Consider the following 22,352-nt stretch of genomic DNA (forward strand, 5'->3'; position numbering starts at 1 on the left):
TCCAATGAGTTCCGGCTTGATGATACAGTACATATCCAAGAAGAAAGTGAATAAGCAATCTTCACAAAATGCTTCACTTTGCCACAACCACTACAGGTATGGTGATGAACGTGGGGTCTATGGAATGTATATGTACTGTAAATGTTGTGTATGGTGATACTTGCCAGCACTTGTTGCAAAGAGTGCCATTCAAGACTACTAACAGTGCAACTATAGAACAGTAGCATCAAAAAATATGAGCAAAGTAAGTAGGACTACTGTCTTTAAATGCATTCCATATGCAGTTCCCTATTCTCTGCTAATAGGGGTCCACTGTACACGGTTTTGGTAACATTGCAATATTTCAGTATCAAATAAGTCTGGTGTAGGCTAAACCTCTGCTACACTCCCTCTCTTGTTGTCCGCAGTTAGGAAGCAGCTGCTATCGCACAAAATCGAGTTAGTGTTATTTCTGAAGCTAAACAGGAAGTGCTTCTGCAGCAGTCTTCTTCAGGAGTCCCGTTATCGTCTGCTAATTGGCCGGAAACCATTATCAGCCAATCACAGCCATGCCGGCTGCACACCAGTTGGCTCCAAGTGAACCATGACATTACCAAAGGCTGTGATTGCGAACCAAATATCACACAGCTAGCAGGCTAACTTTGCCCCCCCAAGTAGCTTATACTTTGTATATACAGTATGTTTTCAGTGAATCTTGTTGGAAACGAACCCTTAGTGGACCTCGTTATAGCTCGCATCAAAGGATTAACTTGTTCTGACAAGAATACTGAGAGAACAGATTAATAATAATGTTGATATCCTCCACAGGAAGTCAGCAGGCAGCTGGCCAGAAAAAGACCGAGCCGGAGCCACTTTTTACGCACACATCGAGCATGTTACAGAAGCAACCGTAATCAGTCGTTAAATTATTCAACACAAACAGCACACCTGAGACTCTAGTGAGGATAAGCGGAAGTGATACAAAGAATGGATAGATGGAAGCAAACAACCTTCACGAGAGAGTGATCAATAATATTAGCTAGCATAACACGCCAGCACAAACTGATGTGACCACACATGGGCAATCAAACATGCACCAACTTTTTACATAGACAGAAAGAAGTCATTAAACGTATTTTTGGCATTTACACAAAACATTACTTTTAATGTGATACAACACACTTCATGAGAGGATTTCAAGGACTGCCCAAAAAAAACTCGACATCTCAAATACAATTGAAATTACCCTATAAATCAAATAAACCCAACTACAACACCAATATTTATCAGATGGCGGCAAAGTAATAATTTTATTACTTTGTTAGATTGAGATAGATTAGACAAATGTGCACCAAATAAGGGAGATAGGTTACAAAAACAAACCTCAGCAAATATACAGATTTGCAAATACACTAGCTGGGGTCACTAGCTGAATTGACAAAAAAAATAAAGTAATTTGGATCTTCTGACTACTGTCGGAATTTGAGTCCTGAGCACAATGAGTAAAGACTAAATAGCTATATTGCCTGTTTTAAGTAACTGAAGACTGCTCTTGCATTAGCTCTTTATGTTAGCCGACGACTAACTGCTATAATTTCATCACTTAGTGATAAAAAGGTATTCTACGTGTGTGATTATTAGTCTAGTTGAGTCTATTTGCGTGTTATCCTTGAAAAAAAAAAAAAAAAAGAGCACGAATAAGGATGAAGCGTGCTACGTTAGCGTCTCTGTTGAAATGTTACTTAAAACATTGCCCGTACCATTAATAGGTTTTATGATGGTGACAGTTTGGACTCTGGAGCCAATTATTCAAAATATAATTGATCTCAATGGGAAATTATTGTTTTGAAAGCGGATTGCGGTTGGAACTTGGATGCAGCGTTCTATCGGCAGAGAAATATGCAGGAGATTGTGAGCAACACTATAGTCAGGGTCAGCTCAAGTTGAGAAAATCGAGTTCAGATCTCCTCCTGCAGCCTTGTCTCCAGGTAATTGTGTTACCACAGACAGGAACTACATTCTCAATTATACTTCCACCCATCCGTCCATTTGCCATGCCTATTATCCATGCAGTTCAGGGGATGCAGGGAGCCGCTGTACCAGAGAACAGAAGGAAAAAGAACAGACAATTTAAAATCGTTGTGTTCACTAACTTTGTTTTTCGAAGAACCTTGGCAAGCTGGCTGCCGTAACTGATTGTAGGTCCAGGCTGCTAAAAAAAAAAAAAAAAAAAAAAAAAATCCTGAATGTCAAGTCTTGCTTTTCCCCGGGCACTGGTGCGTGCATCTTTAATAAAGCACAATAAAAACAAGGACGTTTATGGAGTTCAAGACCTTCAACATAGCTTAAATGTGCCCCGACCAAAAAAAATAAAAATAAAATAAAATAAAACCCAAACAAATAAAATAAAAAAATAAATTAGATGGCAATAGCGAAAGAGGAGGTCAGCTTTCATCCAAAGAAATATTAAAGTAGACATACACCACTTAGAAAATGTGAAGGATATGCGGCTTTTGGGTGAAATTTCACAATGAACCTAAAATACACTCTAACCTTTACAGGTGAATTTAATTTGACCTTCTCTAAATTTTTAATGCACACGACCGCCTTTTCAATGTTTCAGTACTTTTTGCACAAGACTTATTGTCTAGGGAAATTTTGCCACAAGCTACAAGCCATGCAATGACTCCGTAAGGTCGACATCAGCTAAAACAGACAACAACACTGTACAAACAACACTGCACACAACACAATAAATATGACACACACACACAACACATGTACAGTGTGACCTGTTGTTTAGGGCATTTATGACTGTGTGGGTTTGATTTTTTTCTGAAAAAATCAGGGCAATAAAACGGATCGGATGATGCTTTAATACAGTAACGGAGTTGTGGAGTGCCATAGCGTCATCTGCAACCGAGAGATACAGGAGATTGGAAGAGTCACAGAAGTGGGACAAAATTGAGTCAAAAACCAACCAACCAACCCACCCCACCCACCCAAGCCACCCAACCCAACCCACCCAACCCAACCAACCAACAAACCAACCAACCAACCAACCCACCCAAACCAACCCACCCAAACCAACCAATCAACCAACCCACCCAAACCAACCAATCAAACAACCCACCCAAACCAATCAATCAACCAACCCACCCAAACCAACCAATCAACCAACCCACCCAAACCAATCAACCGACCAACCCACCCAAACCAACCAACCAACCAACCAACCAACCAACCAACCCACCCAAACCAACCAATCAACCAACCCACACAAACCAACCAACCAAACAACCCACCCAAACCAACCAATCAAACAACCCACCCAAACCAACCAATCGACCAACCCACCCAAACCAACCAATCGACCAACCCACCCAAACCAACCAACCGACCAACCCACCCAAACCAACCAACCAAACAACCAACCAACCAACCAACCCACCCAAACCAACCAATCAACCAACCCACACAAACCAACCAACCAAACAACCCACCCAAACCAACCAACCAAACAACCCACCCAAACCAACCAATCAACCAACCCACCCAAATCAACCAATCAACCAACCAACCAACCAACCAACCATCCATCCATTTTCTGAACCGCTTCTTCCTCACAAGGGTCGTGGGGGATGCTGGAGCCTATCTCAGCTGGCTATGGGCAGTAGGCGGGGTACACCCTGAACTGGTTGCCAACCAATCGCAGTTGAGTCCAAATCTGCTGTCAATTTTGACCATTCGGCTCCTTGTTAAAGGACTTAGATGGTGTGCAAATTTGGACATTCGATAATTTAGAGAAGATGCAAAGGTGACAGTCCATCCTGAATTGTGTTTTCAATTTCTTTAAGAACATGTTTGTGATATACTTTAGTCAAAACATAGCAGGTCTCAAGATTTTCTCATTCTTCATTCACTACACTGAAGGTGTGGAGCACATGGACGCGTGTACATGCTGCTTTTCACATTAACAGTCAATTTTGAGCCCTCAATGATCCTAACATGCACGTTAAAACACTAATATGGGAGAACATGCAAACTCCACAGGAGTGCCAGAGCCAAGATTCAAACACGAGACCTTTCGAATGTGAGGCAAGTGTGCTAACCACTAATCCGCCGTGCTGTGAGTGGAATCAGAACGACAGCACAAAAAAACAAAAAACAAACAATAATTGTATTTTTACTGCATTATCTACAAGGACGCAGACAGGATGTGCGCCGTTATTTCATTTATATTCACACCCTCCAGTATGTGTCCTTCAGCAAATGCTAGCATAACAGACAACTTTGACAGTGTTATTCCTTTGCATCCACTGGGGAAAAAAAACTTCCTTCCATAATTTTAGTTTTTTTTTTTTCCTCCATGATGACGCAGGCTATGAGTTTTATAGTCCTCTCCCGCTACAAAGACACAAGACTTTTTGCCTCAACCGTATCTCCAGATGCCCCAGTAACCTACGATCGATACCGTCAACAGAAGTAAAAAGAAGGCCCCACGAAAGGAAATTCTATTTTTTTCCTGTGGAGAGGCTCTTTTGTTCATTTGAGGTGTTTTATCAGAGCCTTTCTGATGCACTCGCACAGTCCTGGCGTCCTTCCCCTTCCCGAGCCAGTCTTGGCACCAAAGCCATCATTCAGCCATTGTGGATGGGACGCAAACAATATGTATAGTATATGGAGCAGTTCATATTCCAGGGAATGCCTTGGAAGTGCTGCTTATATCAAACGCCACCTATTATGGAACATTTACGCTTTAATATTCACTGAGGCAGCACACTCAGTGAGAATTGGAGTGTGAATGGTTTTCTGTTTCCGTAGTTGTTACGTTCTGAGGTTGGATCCCAATAGCGCAGACACAAATAAGAGTTTTAATACATCAAAAGGCGTGGAACTAACTTGACTTGACCAGAAACAATGAGAAGGCATCGAAGAAGAGAGAATTATAAGCAAGACACACACTTCTCAGAAGGCTTATATAGACAATGAATCGATCTGATTGGTTGTGGCTAAACATGGGGGGTAAAAGGACTGACATGGAATTTTCTGACTGGATGTTGATCAAGTAAAGAGATGACAGATTCTTGACATCACATAGCTCATGACATCATGTAGCTAAAACCAGTTGAAACTAGATGCCGATTAGGGATGCACGATAATATCGGTGACGATAATTATCGGCAATTATTGACCTATTTGACGTCAAACAGATAAACCAGATAATAGAGAAATCCGCCGATAATTATCGGCAACTATCGCCCAATCTTGACGTTATACGGATAAACCGGATAATAAAGACATTTGCCGAAAATTATCGGCAACTATAGACCAATTTTATTTCATCCAGATAAACCGGATAATAGAGACATTTGGCGATAATTATCGGCAACTATCGACCAATTTTATTTCATCCAGATAAACCGGATAATAGAGACATTTGCTGAAAATTATCGGCAACTATCGACCAATTTGATTTCATCCAGATAAACCGAATGAAGATGTTTGCCGAAAATTATCGACAACTATCGACCAATTTTATTTCATCCAGATAAACCGGATAATAAAGAAATTTGCCGAAAACGATCGGCAACAATCGACCAATTTGATTTCATACAGGCAACCTGGATAATAGAGAAATCTGCCGATAATTATTGCCAATTCTTGACCAATTTGATTTCAATTGTATTCAAGTAAATTTTGCAAACGGTTATCGGTTTACTTATCGGTTATCGACACTTTCTAAATGATTGCTTTATCGGTATCGGTTGAAAATAGCATTATCGTGCATCCCTAATGCCGATTACATCAGTTCAAAACAACAGTTCACCACAGACACATGACCTCACGGTCATGACCCAAAAACATGACCCAAACTTAACCCTGGCACGACCCAGTCATGACAGTAGTCTGGTAAGCAAGTAAGCAAATGTCAGCAAATGATCATCTATCTAGCCAACCATTTTCTATATTGATGGTCCGTGTCCTCAATTAAGAAGATGGCGCTTGGTGACAGGTGGGACCAAAGTCACGTTAACGTTGCTGTGGACAGCAGCTGGTGGACACGTAATAGTTTATGTGCAGCTGGACGCTTTTATAGGTACAAGTGGTTTACATTGAGCTCAAAAGCAGCGCCACTCCAGTTAGCCAGACATCCTCCTAATTGCCGTCAGCCGCCGGCGCAGACGAAAGTTTGACTTTGTCGGAGTAAGCCGAGCAGCAAATAGCGGAGCGTCTTGAATGGGAAAGCAATCCCCGCATAATGATGCCACAAATCAGATTCTCGCCGCTCGCGCCGAGATTGCACGGCAAACAATGGGGACTTTATGCCGTCGTTCCAATCGAGGCGTTGTGATATGAAGTGGCGTAGTTGCGGGAATTCATTTATTATCGCCATTATATTATTACACAAAGAGACTTCATTTGTCTCTCTTTTCATATTGTTGTGATCCATCACGTTGGCGCTAATGACTTGACATCATATGCGACTTGCTCATCTGTCACACCTGGTCTCACCGATGCTGTTTTAGTACATGTCAACTGTTTTTTGTTGTTTTTTTTACAATAAATTTGTATTTGAATGAAATGTGGTATGTATGGTGTGTGTACTTGCTTTTATTTTATTTAGAAAACAATTTAATAGAGCTATGATATATTTGACTTTCTGCCCTCTTGAGCAGAACTCAATGGCGGAAAAAGAGTGGCTGCACTTTAACAGGATTCAAATAAATAAACTACTAAAGTCTCCCAATAAGGCACTCTCATAATGTCTCTGCAGTGTCTCTTTAAAGTATATTGCTTTACCCCCACCAAGGGAAAAAAAAAAAAAAAAAAAGTCTGGAGATTTACTCGGCCAGCTTTGGACTCCTCCATAACATTTCCATATCTCACATTTGACCTTTAATATTTTGACAGCGGACTGAATTGAGAGGAGGAGACAAAGCCAATAGGATTTAACTCATACGTAGACTTTGTCTTCCACATGCTTCAATCATGGCTAAGGCAAAAAAAAAAAACTGCCATATTTTCTCAAATAGTGGCCTGGAAGTTGATTGTCTTCACTGCAGAAAGTATCTTGGGTTTATTTGACGAGATTGAGCTTTGAAAGTAGGACGCAACCGAGGAAGCACGTTTGAAATGCTTGTAGAAGCATCGCAGTAATCCCAATGCAAACTGTATCGTGATGCGCTTACTCGGGTTAGCACAGCTGTGAGACCATGCTAACGTACTTTGTAGTGAAGTTTACCTTCAGCTCTTTAAAGTGGTAAGTAGACCACAAGGCGCGTTTGTGGTCCTTTTTAGAGGCACTGCGATGATTCAAATGTGAGCTTTATTGCGATATCATTACTTGGATTAACACTTGCACGGCCGTGAGACCATGCAGACCTGCGTTTTGCGGCGAAGTTTAGCTTTAGCTTTTGTCAAAATTGGTAAGGTATGTTTTGAGATGCTTTTCACAGAATTTGTTATGGTTTGTGTTTTGTTTTGTCATCTGTCTTTGGCTCAGGTTTGGTCTTAGGGTGTATTCAGACCAGAAAAGTCCTTTAGTCCGCTTGTTTGGTCCGGACCAAAAGCGGACTTTATTTTTTTTCGTTTGGTGCGGTTCGCAAGCCTGCCTCACCTCCCTGCATTAAGGTCCTCAACACCCCCACTGAACCTGACAGAATTAACATGATTCAAATGTGAAATGCACGGTAATATGCACTCTGGGTGTGCACTTGTTGCACGGCTGTGAGACCATGTCCCATTTTTCTTGTTCACCAGGGTTGAGCTTACACAAGCAAGTGTTACCCAAAACTTGAAAAGAGCCTTTCAGATGTAAAACTATCCAAATCTTTTACTCATCGTCACAATCCGTCTGCCAACAAGTGAAAGCCCCCCCCCCCCCCCCACTCCAGCACCTGAGCTCCTCCATCTTAAGTGCTTGGTGGTCTCCCCGGTGGTCCCTTTGAGTATCTGAGAGGCCCACGGGTTCTTTGAAGCACCGCTCGTGTGTGCTTAACATAGCAGAGCCCCATCTGTTAAAGACAGGCACAGGTAGCGTAGCATAGCATCAGGAGTATTTTGTGCGTCATGCTTTTTCTTTGGCTTTCTGACGATGACAATAAAACAGGAGGTGTAACTCATTGCCATTTAGAGGAAACTGCAACAGAAGCATTTTCTTTTTCTTTGGCTCTGTACCCATAGAAGAAACGGAGAGATAAAAGGATGTAACTTATCGACAACAAACAGAGGTCAATTTGACGCCAATCACAGAACCAGAAATTCTACATATTGCGACGTAGCCATATTGAAGCATAGTGTATCCATTTTTGCTTTTCCTTTGTTTTTCGGGATACAACCACAGACCAGATAAAAAATGTGACGGCATCCGCCCTGGCAAAAACTTAATCCTTAACAACAATTCGCCACGCGGCATTAAAACTCTACAGACGGGCTGGCATTAACCCTCGATGATGACAACGTGTAATTGTTCAATTTGCATCAGGCGGCGGAGTAAACAATGAAGACGTTTTCGTGGAGGGATTAGCGAAGGCAGGAGGAAAGGGGGGGACAAAAAAAAAACTACACGTGGGAAGGCATTAGCATAACAACGGCAGGTCGGCGTACCTGCCTGCTGTTCACTTGTGTCTATCACGCTATTTTACCACAGGGATGAATAATGGTCGGCTCACGGGTGATGTTCACCTTCAATTGGGGGAAACGTGACTCATGTTCTGGAGTCAATGGAGGGATGAGGTCACATTGTAAATCACTGGCAGTAATGTTCAGGTTACATATATGTTACTAACTTGGCACTAGCCAGCTGGATGTGCGCTTCACTCAAGTGAGTTCTCCGCAATATCCATCTGGTACCTCTCCACAGTCGTTTGGTCGGGAACATTCTGCACAATAATTCGAGCTGATTGGACGATGCGTCGTTCTACACGTTTGATTTAACCAATCACGGCCACGGGTGAAGATTTCGTCTTCGTTCTTGCCGAACGGGGGAAAAGCACGAACATCTTACCAGCTAGAAATGCACAAAGCGCCCGTCGCTGTTCAACATTCAACAAGGAAACGGTGAGTCATTCTGCGAGAACACAATTAGTGTTTGTTAGCTCCGGCGTCGGCGCTGGCTTCCTGGTTTCGTCAGAGTTGCATATCCCGCCCCCAAACACAATGTCGTTCTGTGATTGGTCCGAACCGATCGGTGGAAATCAACGGGAGCGGTACAAGATGCGATCTCCGTGGGTTTGTGAACTCACGAATACCGTGAGAATTCCACTTGTGAAAGCAAGGTTAATATTTTACATGCATATCATATAAAGTTTCACAATTCTCAACTACCGCATTTTCCGCACTATAAGGCGCACCACATTATAAGGCGCACCGTCAATGAATGACATATTTTAAAACTTTAAAAGGCTGGGGTTACGTTATGCATCCATTAGATGGTGCTGCGCTAAAGTGAATGTCAACAAAACAGTCAAATAGGTCAGTCAAACTTTATTAATAGATTACAAACCAGCTTTCTGGCAACTCAATTCACTCCCAAAATGAATAAACAGCTGTTTTATTATTTTATCTGAGGTAAAGTATTAGCATTAGCTAGCGATCCAAGATGGCGGGATCTTCTGCACATGCGCCACCTATTGTGCAGGGTCACCGATAGCGTCTTGACAGCGAGACCTGTTGCGGCTCAATATTGATCCATATATAAGGCGCACTGGATTATAAAACGCATGGTCAGCTTTTGAAAAAATTGAAGGCTTTTAGGTGCGCCTTATAGTGCGGAAAATACGGTATATACAGGTTGGGCCAAACATACGTATACACTCTAGTACACTTTTCAGAGCCAAAGAAAATGCCAAACACACAAGAATAGTACTGCTTTAGTCGTCCTACCCCAGGATGCTAAACTATGACCATTTATGGAGGGGGTTTCCTCTACTGATCATATGGCACGAACACTGTTAGTAAGCATGAACTAAAAAAAAAACAAAAAAACAAACAAACTGTAGACGCTTTATTTTGAGCCTCTCCGCTGAGCCGCTCGCTGTCGAAAGCATATGGCTGCACACGACGCAAACACACATCTCCTGCCAATGCTAGGTGGTGCACTAACAAACCGGCGGGATGAAGTTTTCCGGACTTAACTTTTAGGATAAAAGACGCTGGTGCATCTTTGGAGAGCGATCCAAATGGGAAACAGAAGAGCTTTTTGGAGCTTGGCGGTATGATGACGCTCCAAATAGCGGATTCAGATTCACATGAAGACAGTAGCGAAAAGAAATAATGCAATTGGGTGGACATGACTTTCAGAACAGGAGACATGAAAAAGTCTCCAGGAAGGATCTATACCATCAAAGACCATATAAGGTAGTGTAGAGTCTTCAATTAGACCTTGTCAACATCAAAGAGAGGTTAGGCTCATCAACAAAACCAGCATATGTGTTTTTAAACCATCAAATTACTGTTTAGTGAGCCTTGTTTTTCTGTAAACATGGAAATTGTGAAGAAACCTAATGCACGTTGTAGTTGACAGTTTTTTTAAGCGTATTCAACAGTTGTGTAATGTAATGTAGTTATTTAGTAAACATCAAAGACCTTTAGTCTTCAGCGAACCTTCATTGTTTCTGTGATTGTCCAAGTCGTCAAACCTAAAATCAATTTTAGAGTTCAGCAGACCAAACATACCTGTTTTTATAAACATTAAAAAGCATCATTTTGTTCTCTTAACTCATTTGCTCCCAATAACGTATAAATACGTTTTTTATGTTTTAAGTCTCCCAAAGACGTATTTATACGTTTTTTTGTTGTTTTTTTTTAAATGCTAGAGCATACAGCAGGCTTTGATGCAGCCTCTCAACTGCAAAGAAATGGTAGTTATTACACAAACGGCCAGCAGGTGGCAGCAGAGCAAAGGAGCTCAACCAGGGCCATGTAGAAAAAAAGCTCAATTACTTACAATTTTGAATAGATTTGTGAAAACTGATGAAACTTAGCTCTCTTCTAATACTAATTGCTGCAAAACGGTAACAGATAGAAACATACTTTCTTTCCTAATGAAAGAAGAGACTTTAATATTTCTTTTGATAGGTTCCATGCTTTTATAGCAATAGAACACAATATTCTGTGGGCCTTGCAAAATCAGTCAAAATCCAGTAAAACAGCCGGGAGCGAACGAGATTGTTTCTGTGAAAATGGCTGGGAGTGAATGAGTTAAAAAAAAAAAAAAAAAAAAAAACACTTTTTTTTAATTTATTTTTTTATTTTTTATTTTTTTTACAAACACCAAAGACCGTATTTGTCCATTTGGAGTTGACGGTTCTTCAACATTTTTAGTGGACCACATACATCAAATACCGTTCAGCATCTTTTATTTCACATGTTTTGTAAACATCAGAGACACCAATATGTTTTTGTAACGAGCGAAGGCTATTTCATTTTCTCACAATGAACTTCAAATACAGTACCATTTAACATGTTTTTGGAAACATAAAAAAGCAATTAGTCTTCAGTTTAAAAAAAAAGTAAAACCGGAACAACGTTGAAAAGCGTATTTTTATTTTTCATACAATTGTATCTTGTTTTGTAAGGATGGTGAATTTCCCACCTGCTGCCGCGAACGCAGACGACATTAACGAGCGACATGTTGAAATATTAAACAATGGTAAATTTGCGCTTTTCTATCAGCAAACCATGCATCACCTTGACAGGTTTTGAGTGTGCCTGCTACAAAAAAAAAAAAAAAAAATTGTTATTTTGGGCTTCAGACTGTACCCGCTGAAGAGCTTACACCAAGTAACGTACTGTAGCTGACAAGAAATAATTGCTAGGTGCACTTGTCAACACTTTGCTATGGTGTAAATATCAAAACTCCAAACTGCAGTCTTATGTGTGCGTCACTGAGGCAAAGAGTGCAATATTCATTTTACTTTCAATCAGACGCCATCTAAAAAGATGAAAAACACCTTTTTCTCCCATTTCCGCAATAGTTTTCTTTCATCAAACAGATTCCGCACCAACCTGCTGGTGAAAATGTTATTTTTAGGGGTCTCGAACATAACCAGTCTGACAGGAAATTGTTTGAACATGTCTATTACTGTAGAACAGGTCACATGGAAAAGTCTCATGCCATCTAATGCTTAAACAACACATAATGTACACGTTTTTGTATACATCAAAGACAGTTGAAAGTCTTCAATTAACCTTAATGTGCACATTTCTGTACGCCAAAAATCATTTAGACTATAGAGAACCTAATATACATTTTCATAAATATCAGCCAATTAGCACCGTCAAAATTAATTGACAAGTAATTGATCATCAAATTGATCGGCAGCTATTTTAATAATCGAGTAATCGTTTGGAGCCATTGTTTTTTTTTTTTTTTTTTTTTTTTTTTTTTTTTAAATTGTCCAAATCCTCTGATTTCAACATATCACCAGTAATCGGTCACTGATTTTTGTAGTCTTTCATGAAAATAAAATTGAGTTGAAAATGTTTTTTGACATATTAATTTCACTCCCAGCCATTTTCACAGAAGCAGTCCCGTTCGCTCCCGGCTGTTTTACTGGATTTTGACTGATTTTGCAAGGCCCACAGAATATTGTGTTCGATTGCTATAAAAGCATTGAACCCATCAAAAGAAAGATTAAAGTCTCTTCTTTCACCAGGAAAAAAAAGTATGTTTCTATCTGTTTCCGTTTTGCAGCAATTAGCATTAGAAAAGAGCTAAGTTTCATCAGTTTTCACAAATCTATTCAAAATTGGAAGTATTTGAGCTTTTTTTCTACATGGCCCTGGTTGATCTCCTTTGCTCTGCTGCCATCTGCTGGCCGTTTGTGTAATAACTACCATTCTGCAACGGTTCTTTGCAGTTGATAGGCTTCATCAAAGCCTTCTGTATGCTCTAACATTAAAAAAACAACCAAAAAAACGTATAAATACGTCTTTGGGACCACTTAGAACGTTAAAAAAAACAAACGTATTTATACGTTATTGGGAGTAAATGAGTTAAAGAAGTGTCCGGGGTCATCAAGAAGCCAGAAACGATTTCCAAACAAAATGACGTCAATGTTGTCCTTCCGTCCAGATCCCACAGGTGAGCTACGCCTCCACGGCTCCGGAACTGAGTGACAACACCCGCTATGACTTCTTCTCCCGGGTGGTGCCGCCGGACGCGTACCAAGCGCAGGCCATGGTGGACATCGTCAAAGCCATGCGCTGGAATTACGTCTCCACCGTGGCCTCGGAGGGCAACTACGGCGAGAGCGGAGTCGAGGCGTTCATCCAGAAGTCTCGGGAGGACGGTGAGTGAGTTGTGTATGTGTGAGAGGGGGGAGGTGGGTAGTGGGGGTGCTTCATCCGAGTGGACATACTGTACTGTGCTTCAGAAAATTGCCCAGGCAGAAATAAATTAGTTCCAGAACAAGGAAAGCGTTGAAAGCGATTTGATAGAATCTCTGAACGGCTTCATGGCGCTTTTAAAATGATCGTTAAGACTTCACATATATGACCTGTAAATGGCTTAGAGGTGTCAAGCACACTCTGATATCCTTCCATCAGTGTGAACAGCTGACCTTTGGCAAGAGAAGTGTGGTACACCCTGGACGGTTCACGAGTCAAGCACAAAAAAAACAAACAGACAAATGACAATCCCCACTATCACTCATGTTCTCTATGGACAAATTAAGAGTCCTCAATAAACCTAACATACACGTAATTGGAAAATGGAAGAATGGCAGAGCACGCAAACTCCATACAGGAAGACCAGAGCTGGAATTTGAACCCAGTCCCGCAGAACTGTGAGGCAGACTTTACCCACTATACCACCGTGCTGCCACTCTGGTATCTTTGTCTGTGTCTGTTTTTTTGTTTTTATATTTGGCAAACTGGGTTGCGTCTAGGAACGAGGCATGGAATCCACTTGTGTATTGATTAGCACTGTCTGTTTGAAAAACACATCTCCCTTCTGTAAAACTGCACTCGATATATTACGTTTGCAGGGTGTGTGTCTTGCAGACAATATAAGATGCTCATCTAGCACCACTGATGGGACTATAAAAGGAATGTCATTAGTCACTAATGCAGTCATTTAAGGCATTACTAAACAAAGGGTGAATATAAAGGAAATTGACTTTAATTGCTTGTTAGTATATCGGTTTGTAGTGCATGCACCTTGGAATTATTTGAAAATTCCGACCCCAAATCCAGTTTCACTCAGCAACATACACAGTCAATTCTGTGGAGTAAATTTGACTCTATTTAGAGTGGGAGCAAATAGACTCAGTTTTAGAGTAATATTTACACTTGGAAGAAAGTAAAATAAAGAATTGGAAAAATAAAAGTCACCGAAGGGTTGAAGAACAAACTCGCGACCATCAGCTTGGGAGACAGCTGATCTACTCTTTGAGCCATGCAGCTCCTTCTCTGTGTTTGGATATCGCTCGTATCAGCTGGAATCGTAACTCCAAGAAGACCAAAAACAATGTGTTTGGTCTCCTCTTGGATATAAGCAAAGAGTAGGAGTGGCATAGCTCAAGTGTTTCAGTAGCAGTCTCCCAAGCTGAAGGTCGTGAGTTCAATCCTCAACCCTTGAGTGACTTTTTTTTTTTTTTTCAATTCTTTAATTTACTCTCTTCCAAGTGTAAAAATCATTCTAAAACTGAGTCTTTTTGGTATAGAGTCAAGTTTACTCTACAAAATATACTGTGTATTTGGTAGACATGTCAATCGGGAGTTTGCCAACAAAAAAACTCACATGAAGCCATGCCTGAAAAAAAGTACAGGAAGCTTTCCATTTTGAATCATTCTTTAAGGGTTATTTGGACCTTGCGGTCTCGGTGTTGGCATTTTCCAGAAAAATGTGTGACTCATGTTTTTTTTTTTTTTCCTCCATGATGTTTTTTTCACTGGTGAAATTTCTATTTATAAAATATATGGTTATTACTAGGGATGTAACGATACCGGCAATATCGTGATATTGTGATATTAAAACTGCCACAATATCGTCGTCGTCGATATTTAAAAGCTACACATCTGTTAAAAAAAAAGTCAGGTTGATTTCCATTTGTGCAATTTGTAGCACCCTCTGGTGGCTAGTTTTTTTTAGTGCAGTTTAATTTTCATTAGGTATGTTTTGGCCCTTCTATGTTTAAAATACACTAATTGTCAGATGAAGGGGATTGTTAAATGGTTTGAAGCAATTCGATATGTGGAGGAACTTGCATTAGCGATTAAGTGCCTCAATATTAAGTGTTTTTCGAGATTGAAGGTAGTTTATATGTATTGCTGTTATGTACAAAAAACACAATATTGTGCTTTTTTTTAGTATGAGCTCATTTTTTTTACAATATCGTGACCTTTTTTAAATATCGCCAACCTCCCCACAATATCGTGATAATTATCGTATCGTGAGCTTCATATCATGAAATATCGTATCGTGATATTTGGCTGAAATATCTCCACATTGGGTAGCCTCCCAAATCTAAAACAGGAAACAAACCAAAACAAAAATGGCACATTTTTTTAGCAATTACAATTTTCAACACTTGAGATTGGTTTTGAATTTACAAAAATAACTTCACAGTAGAATTGATTTGTGAAGCTACATGTACTGTATATTGAATTGACCAAATCTGCTCAAGAGTGACGATATGTAAAAAATGTTGGAAGTAAGTTGCCCATCACCAGCCACGGCCGTCAACGTTAGAGAGGCGTATCCGTGTGTGGCTTGGCTAAATAAAGTAACGGAATGCTGAGCAACATACGTTCTCCGAGCCTTTGATCTGCTCCAAGTGGGCGGGCGTCTGACTGCACCATGAAACCGCTCTTGGCAGCGCGATACCGGATTGGCAACGCCACAAACTCCTCTGCAGCGCTCGCTACTGTGACTCCTGCGGAGTCGACTCCCAGCACTTCCAGCACATGCTCGTCACTATTATGCAACCTTTTAATTCCCTTAATTTTAAATCACTCTTCTTGCCATTTTGTACCAACACGTATTAAATATGAGGAATGAATCAGGGCTCATCGGCAGTTAAATTCAAAGTCAATATTTCCTCCTAGCGAAGACGAGTCTTCATTAAAAACTTGCAGCGCTAAGACTGCGGAACAAATTTAAGCTGATATTTCACTTTGTGTAAGTGTTATTATAATTCCACGAGCACACTTGCCCGCTTGATTCACTTTGTTCCATTGTTTAAGGCTTAATATTTACAGAAAGCAGTCCAGTAAATTATGCGAGTCAGCTGCTTCAGCAACAGCCCCGTGGTGACCTGCCGCTTTGAATTCATAGTCTCGCTTGCCTCCCTTAAGAGAACGAGTAATAAAAGAGAGAACAAAGTGAGTTAGGTGCTGAATATGAGAAGAAATATCAAGACCAAGTGACGGGAGGGGTTGATTTTTGTTTTTCAATCTATCACACCTGGTAAACACCATGTCCTTGAACGCTCTCTTTCTTTGTACATTTCCAGCAGATTGCTATCTCTCATGAGCTGACCCAGGCTGCCACACACTCAGTGCGATAAAGTGAAATGACTTCGGTAAAAATCACACACAAGTTTCGACAACATCACCAAAAGTGTCTGCTGTCCAAATTGAAACAACAAGTTGCTTGTTCAGACTTTTTTCGCCGTGAGAGATTGTGCTCGTATACAACTACTGTAGACGATACTGGAAAGTTTTCAAAATTGGATGTTATCCAGTACAGTATTTTCCGCACTATAAGGCGCACCTAAAAACCTTCAATTTTTTCAAAAGCTGACCATGCGCCTTATAATCCAGTGCGCCTTATATATGGATCAATATTGAGCCGCAACAGGTCTCGCTGTCAAGACGCTATCGGTGAACCTGCACGATCGGTGATGCGCATGCGCAGAAGATCCCGCCATCTTGGATCGCTAGCTAATACTAATACTTTACCTCAGAGAAAATAATAAAACAGCTGTTTATTCATTTTGGGAGTGAATGGAGTTGTCAGAAAGCTGGTTTGTAATCTATCAATAAAGTTTGACTGACCTATCTGACTGTTTTGTTGACATTCCCTTTAGCGCAGCACCATCTAATGGATGCATAACGTAACCCTAGCCTCTACTGTGGCGCCTTATATGTGGAAAAAGTTTTCAAATATGTCATTCATTGAAGGTGCACCTTATAATGCGGCGCGCCTTATAGTACGGAAATTACGGTAATAATCAAGATTTTGGTTCCATTCTCTGATCAGAATCAGAATCATATTTATTGGCCACGGATGTCGAAACACACAAGGAATTCGTCTCCGGTAGTATGAGCCACTCAAGAACGGTTCAACAAGCGTTCATAATAAACAAACAAAAAAAACAAAACAATAGAGAGTCTTTATGTGGTGTTGTACTACCAAACAATGACAGCTGTGCAAGTGATGTGGAGAATTAAAAAAAAAAGCAAAAAGTGAGTGAACATAATTGACCAATAATACACTCATTAGAATAATTCCAATTCATACAGTTTTGCAGATGATGTGGAGAGTCGTCGCGCAATTTAAAGTGACGATTAGTGCCGTAATTATGATACAACAAGGAATGTGTTTCGCTCTTAAATTGGGTTTGTCTGTCACTCTGACTGTAGATGATGTTGAGGCAGGATTACTGCCGGGTTTAGCGTGAGGATTGCAGACTTTAATAGGATGTTCATAGACTAATTTGAGTTTGTGGCAGATTATGGTAAAATGGTCTAACCAGGCTGCTGCCACTTTGATGGTCACAGACTAGTTCCATAATTATAAAGACTATGGTGGGGTGTTTCGGACAGACGTTGATGCGATGCTGGTAAGATCTGCTACAATTTGGACTGAATTCCTTGATGGCAAAGTCACAGACCAACTGGCAATGCTGTTGTAGCAGTAGTGTTGATTCAGGATGTTTTAGAACCTGTTGGGGGCACCTTGGACCACAACGGGATGGTCGAGGTTATGCTGAAATGTGGTTGCAGGTGTACTTAGGATGGCAGAGGATTAATTGGGATGACTATTCTACACCTAAAGGCGGGTGACAACCAGCATGCTAGCATATCGGACGTAAAACAATTGTGAAATGCCAGAAACCAAAAATATTGTGACTATTGTCTATTCAACAATACCAATTTGGAGCTTGTGAATGTTTTAAGAAATGACTTAAGAGTCAGGCATGATAAGGACCTGACAAAACTGCCATCAAATTTAGCAATCGATATATTTCCGCAAACTCAGTAATAGGTCAATTTGACTTCCACTCATACTTTCAATTCCATCATTTAAATCTTCATTTTGCACTTGTGGTGCTCTCCAAATGTTCCATGGTGAGAACCATCAGTGCAACCTAAAGTGCGAAAACCTCTTTTGAATACTTCAGTCTTCACCACTTGTATCCCTGTTGCCAACAAGCCGTAACAGTAAATGCAATTTAGCGCCTGCTATTTGGGATGCAGACTAGATTAGAAATTTTAAAGACTGTGTTGGGATGTTTTGAGACTATGTTTGGATTTTAGAGGCTACGCTGGGATGGGAAATTTTTAATGCAAAAGAGATTGTTGAATACTATGGAAGAATGACCGGCTTTGTTGGAAAGACTTATTAAGATGGTAGAGATGATGGGATGGTTTTAGTCTTTTAGACTATATTAGGCAGGTTATGATATGTTAGTGTGGTGGAGTTTTTGTTGAATAACATTTTGTAAAAAAATAAAAAATACATAAAATAAAAATCAAGTACGGTAATATAATAAAACAGTTTAATTATATATTTCTTATTCTCTAATAAACTTGGATAACTTCATTTGAGACCTAACTTCAACTGGAGGCGGGCCTCTCAGGGATGTTGATTACTTTGGAACATTCGCCCCAATAGATGTCATTAATCAACTTAATGAAACACAGTGTCAATAAGACCCCTAACAAGATTTCCCCGGCAAACCGACGGCCTGCCCGACAGCCACATGAGAAAGCTTGCTAATGGAGTCACTGCCATCCCCGTTTGATTGGGAGGATTACAGGCATCGGCTGCACAATTTGGGTGACTAAGTTGATATATGCCGAGAATGCAAAATGAATCAGGAGGCATCAACAGCATTGAAGCAAATATTCAAGAATAAGTCCTTTAGAAATGTGTGGATATGTTTTTTTTTTTGTTTTTTTTTTACCGTCTGTGTACAGTGTCTTCCCAAGACCATCCATCTATGATGAATTCAACCCTCCAAAAGCACTAAATTAGACTGCACTGATTAAAAGTAACAATCAGTCGTAAGTTCCATATTTTGTCTCAACCTTACAACCCTTTGGTTCCTGTAATAACTAAGCTGGACATTAATATGCAGCTAATGTTTGCTCGTCATATAAACTCCCCAAATACTGCCTTAAACTTGTACTAGCAAATATCAATTTTCCAAATGCCTCACTGACACTCATGAAATCAACCATGAAAAATGGAATTATGGGCACCGGGGTGATTTATTTTCCAAGGAACGTACGGCCATAAACGAAAGGACAAGTGACCGCTCGGGCGTGGGAATTGATGGCACTCGATGAAAAGATTGGTGTTCATTGAAATGATGACAAATCACCCGAGGGGGAGCAGATTTTGCCGTAATATATCTACTTGTAACAGAAATCAAACACACGGTGGCTGTCAAAATAGGATTTATCATTTGGCCACACGAAGTACCCCAAACTGCTACGGTTGGAAATCCATGAAATAGTTGGGGCATATGGGTGTCATGATACATTACATACATTTCCCACATTAGCATGTGCTTTAGCATGAGGTACGAGACTCTTCTGCAAACGAACACAGTGTTGCTCAGATTCCGAATCATGGATGTCATGGGTCTGCAATATGATTGTGGCAGTACGTCAAACGCAAAGGACACTTAGTGGCGCACACTGTAAATCATTTCCACTTATTTTCACTAGATTGCTGATAATTGTGATGAAATGTGGATCACAAGTTTGTCAGCAACATAAAAACAAAGAAGATGACTGGTGGCGAATGCGCGAATAATTGAGAAATTTACTCACCGTCTAAACTTTTAACTCATTTGCTCCCAATAACGTTTAAATACGTTTTTTTAAATGTTTTAAGTGTCCCAAAGACGTATTTATACGTTTTTTTTGTGTTTTTTATGCTAGAGCATACAGAAGGCTTTGATGCAGCCTCTCAACTGCAAAGAACGGTTGCAGAAATGAAAGTTATTACACAAACGGCCAGCAGGTGGCAGCAGAGCAAAGGAGATCAACCAGGGACATGTAGAAAAAAAGCTCAATTACTTGCAATTTTAAATAGATTTGTGAAAACTGATGAAACTTAGCTCTCTTCTAATGCTTCTAAACAGATAGAAACATACTTTTTTTTCCTGGTGAAAGAAGAGACTTTAATCTTTCTTTTGATGGGTTCCATGCTTTTATAGCAATTGAACACAATATTCTGTGGGCCTTGCAAAATCAGTCAAAATCCAGTAGAACAGCCGGGAGCGAACGTGATTGTTTCTGTGAAGATGGCTGGGAGTGAATGAGTTAAGGGCAAATATGCTACTATTTTGGGGCAGGATGAAGCCCTGGATTAAGACATCTCCCAAATGTTAGTCAAATCTGATTCATGTACATACAGTAGATATCTGCTAATGTACGGATAACCCCCCCTCCGCCCCCAACTCTGACTCTTAAAAAAAAACCTCTCATGTAAAATTGTAGCGATTTTGAAACCATAACTTTCTAAAGCGAGTATATTGTACTTTGAAACCCGGCAACCAGCCCAGGCTAATATCAGTTATGCGTCACTTGAAATGTACATGTAAATAAACAGGCATTAAGTCAGAACAAGCCACTTGAACGTGCAATGTAAATCTAACCTTAGTCTGTAGTTAAGTTGACATTCATGTAAATTCTCTGGTAAGATGGCACTCGAGAGATGTCCCTTGTCTTTACTTCCCACAAAGCAATAAGAGCAGAGATATTTAAACGTCGGTCGTAGCCGTCACACCCGCAGGGAAAGCTCAAGCGTGACGTTCCCGCTTCCATCCACAAAGCCGGCTAATATCTGAACACTGTAGCCCTCTCAACCCCTTTATTACACGGCAAGACCAAAATAACCCCTACGAGTCCCTTCAGATTTGTCCTGTCGCAATTTGCTTAAACAATTACGCGTGGTGGCTTAATTGGGCGAGCCGACGAGCTGACTGATGATCTGGCTGTCGCGCCGACTTAACGGCGGAGTGACCCTCTTAGTGGGAGATGTATCGCACCAGGCAATTTTCTTAAGCAAGTAACGCCACGTGAACCTTGATCCGGAACATTAGTTTATCACGTCGTTCCGTCGGGAGAAGCTCAGCGCCTCACGTGATCTATGTGGGAATAATTGCCTGTCTCCTCATTTTTCATGCAAAGGAAATATTTAAATGCGGGAAAAGTCGAGAAGCAGAAGCCATAGATTAGGGTGTGGGGGAGGTTACGGGTTCTGGTGGCGGGGGAGCGTGATATTGTTTAATTGATCCTGAAGTACCCCGAGAGGGGGGGGGGGGGTTCTGCGCCAATTGGCCGAAAAATGCAATGTGAATTGCTACAGATAAGGTAAGACAAGACAGTGAAAAATAAAAGAGAACATGATTCACACATTATGAGCTAAGCTTAGAAAAAACTAAAACGTAGATTACATTATATAATGTTTACATTTTTTCCCCAAACTAAATATGCCTACTGTCCAATAACTTACACCAATGTACAGTCTAAACTGAAATATAGGCTAATCTTCTATCTTTGGTTGATATTTTGATTTTTATCCGATTCCACAGGAGTCAGTGCATCACCAGGTATGAACCTCACCACACGTCACCACTTTTCATATGGTCTCGCAAGACACCATGTTTTGGAGGATTTAAAAAAAATAAAATATGCGAGACTCCTCCCCAGTTAACTGTTAAGAGATTCACGTCAGTTTTGCATTTAATTGAGGGGACTGTAAAGTCATACACAATGCAGAGACTGGTTGTGAACATTTCAACAACGTGACTGTGACTATGTAAGAATGACAAACTAACAAGTACAGATACTGGGTGCTAAGTGTCTAATGTGCAGGTACATCAGATCCCTATTTATATACAAGCCATTAAAATGTAAATCCTCCATTATAGTTATTTTATTTTTTAAGATTTGAGCAATAATATTATTATTATTATACTCATTCTCTCCCAGCCATTTTCACAGAAGCAATCCCGTTCGCTCCCGTCTGTTTTACTGGATTTTGACTGATTTTGCAAGGCCCACAGAATATTGTGTTCTATTGCTATAAATGCATGGAACCCATCAAAAGAAAGATTAAAGTCTCTTCTTTCACCAAGAAAAAAAAGTATGTTTCTATCTGTTTCCGTTTTGCAGCAATT

At 40.4% G+C, this 22,352-nt stretch overlaps 3 protein-coding genes across 13 annotated transcripts in view; 1 reads left to right on the forward strand and 2 right to left on the reverse strand.

Moving 5' to 3' along the window:
- Positions 1–22,352, reverse strand: part of LOC144024572 (synaptotagmin-2-like) — a 400,108-nt gene that overhangs the window by 185,463 nt on the left and 192,293 nt on the right. The window lies entirely within an intron of this gene.
- The window catches only part of LOC144023446 (metabotropic glutamate receptor 4-like), a 151,907-nt gene that overhangs the window by 70,188 nt on the left and 59,367 nt on the right, over positions 1–22,352 (forward strand). The window contains exon 3 of the mRNA XM_077528915.1: positions 13,061–13,277. Coding sequence (XP_077385041.1) covers positions 13,061–13,277 — 217 coding nt within the window. The remainder of the gene's footprint in view (positions 1–13,060; positions 13,278–22,352) is intronic.
- The window catches only part of LOC144023447 (uncharacterized), a 250,689-nt gene that overhangs the window by 67,133 nt on the left and 161,204 nt on the right, over positions 1–22,352 (reverse strand). For 6 of the 9 annotated variants that reach the window (XM_077528920.1, XM_077528923.1, XM_077528919.1 and 3 more), the window contains one exon: positions 2,133–2,191. The exons of 2 other annotated variants lie outside the window; for them this stretch is intronic. In XM_077528920.1, coding sequence (XP_077385046.1) covers positions 2,133–2,191 — 59 coding nt within the window. The remainder of the gene's footprint in view (positions 1–2,132; positions 2,192–22,352) is intronic. One more of the 9 variants, XM_077528921.1, reaches the window with a different exon arrangement.

This window comes from Festucalex cinctus, chromosome 8 (assembly GCF_051991245.1).
Source record: "Festucalex cinctus isolate MCC-2025b chromosome 8, RoL_Fcin_1.0, whole genome shotgun sequence".
In the NCBI taxonomy this organism is placed as follows: Eukaryota; Metazoa; Chordata; class Actinopteri; order Syngnathiformes; family Syngnathidae; genus Festucalex; species Festucalex cinctus.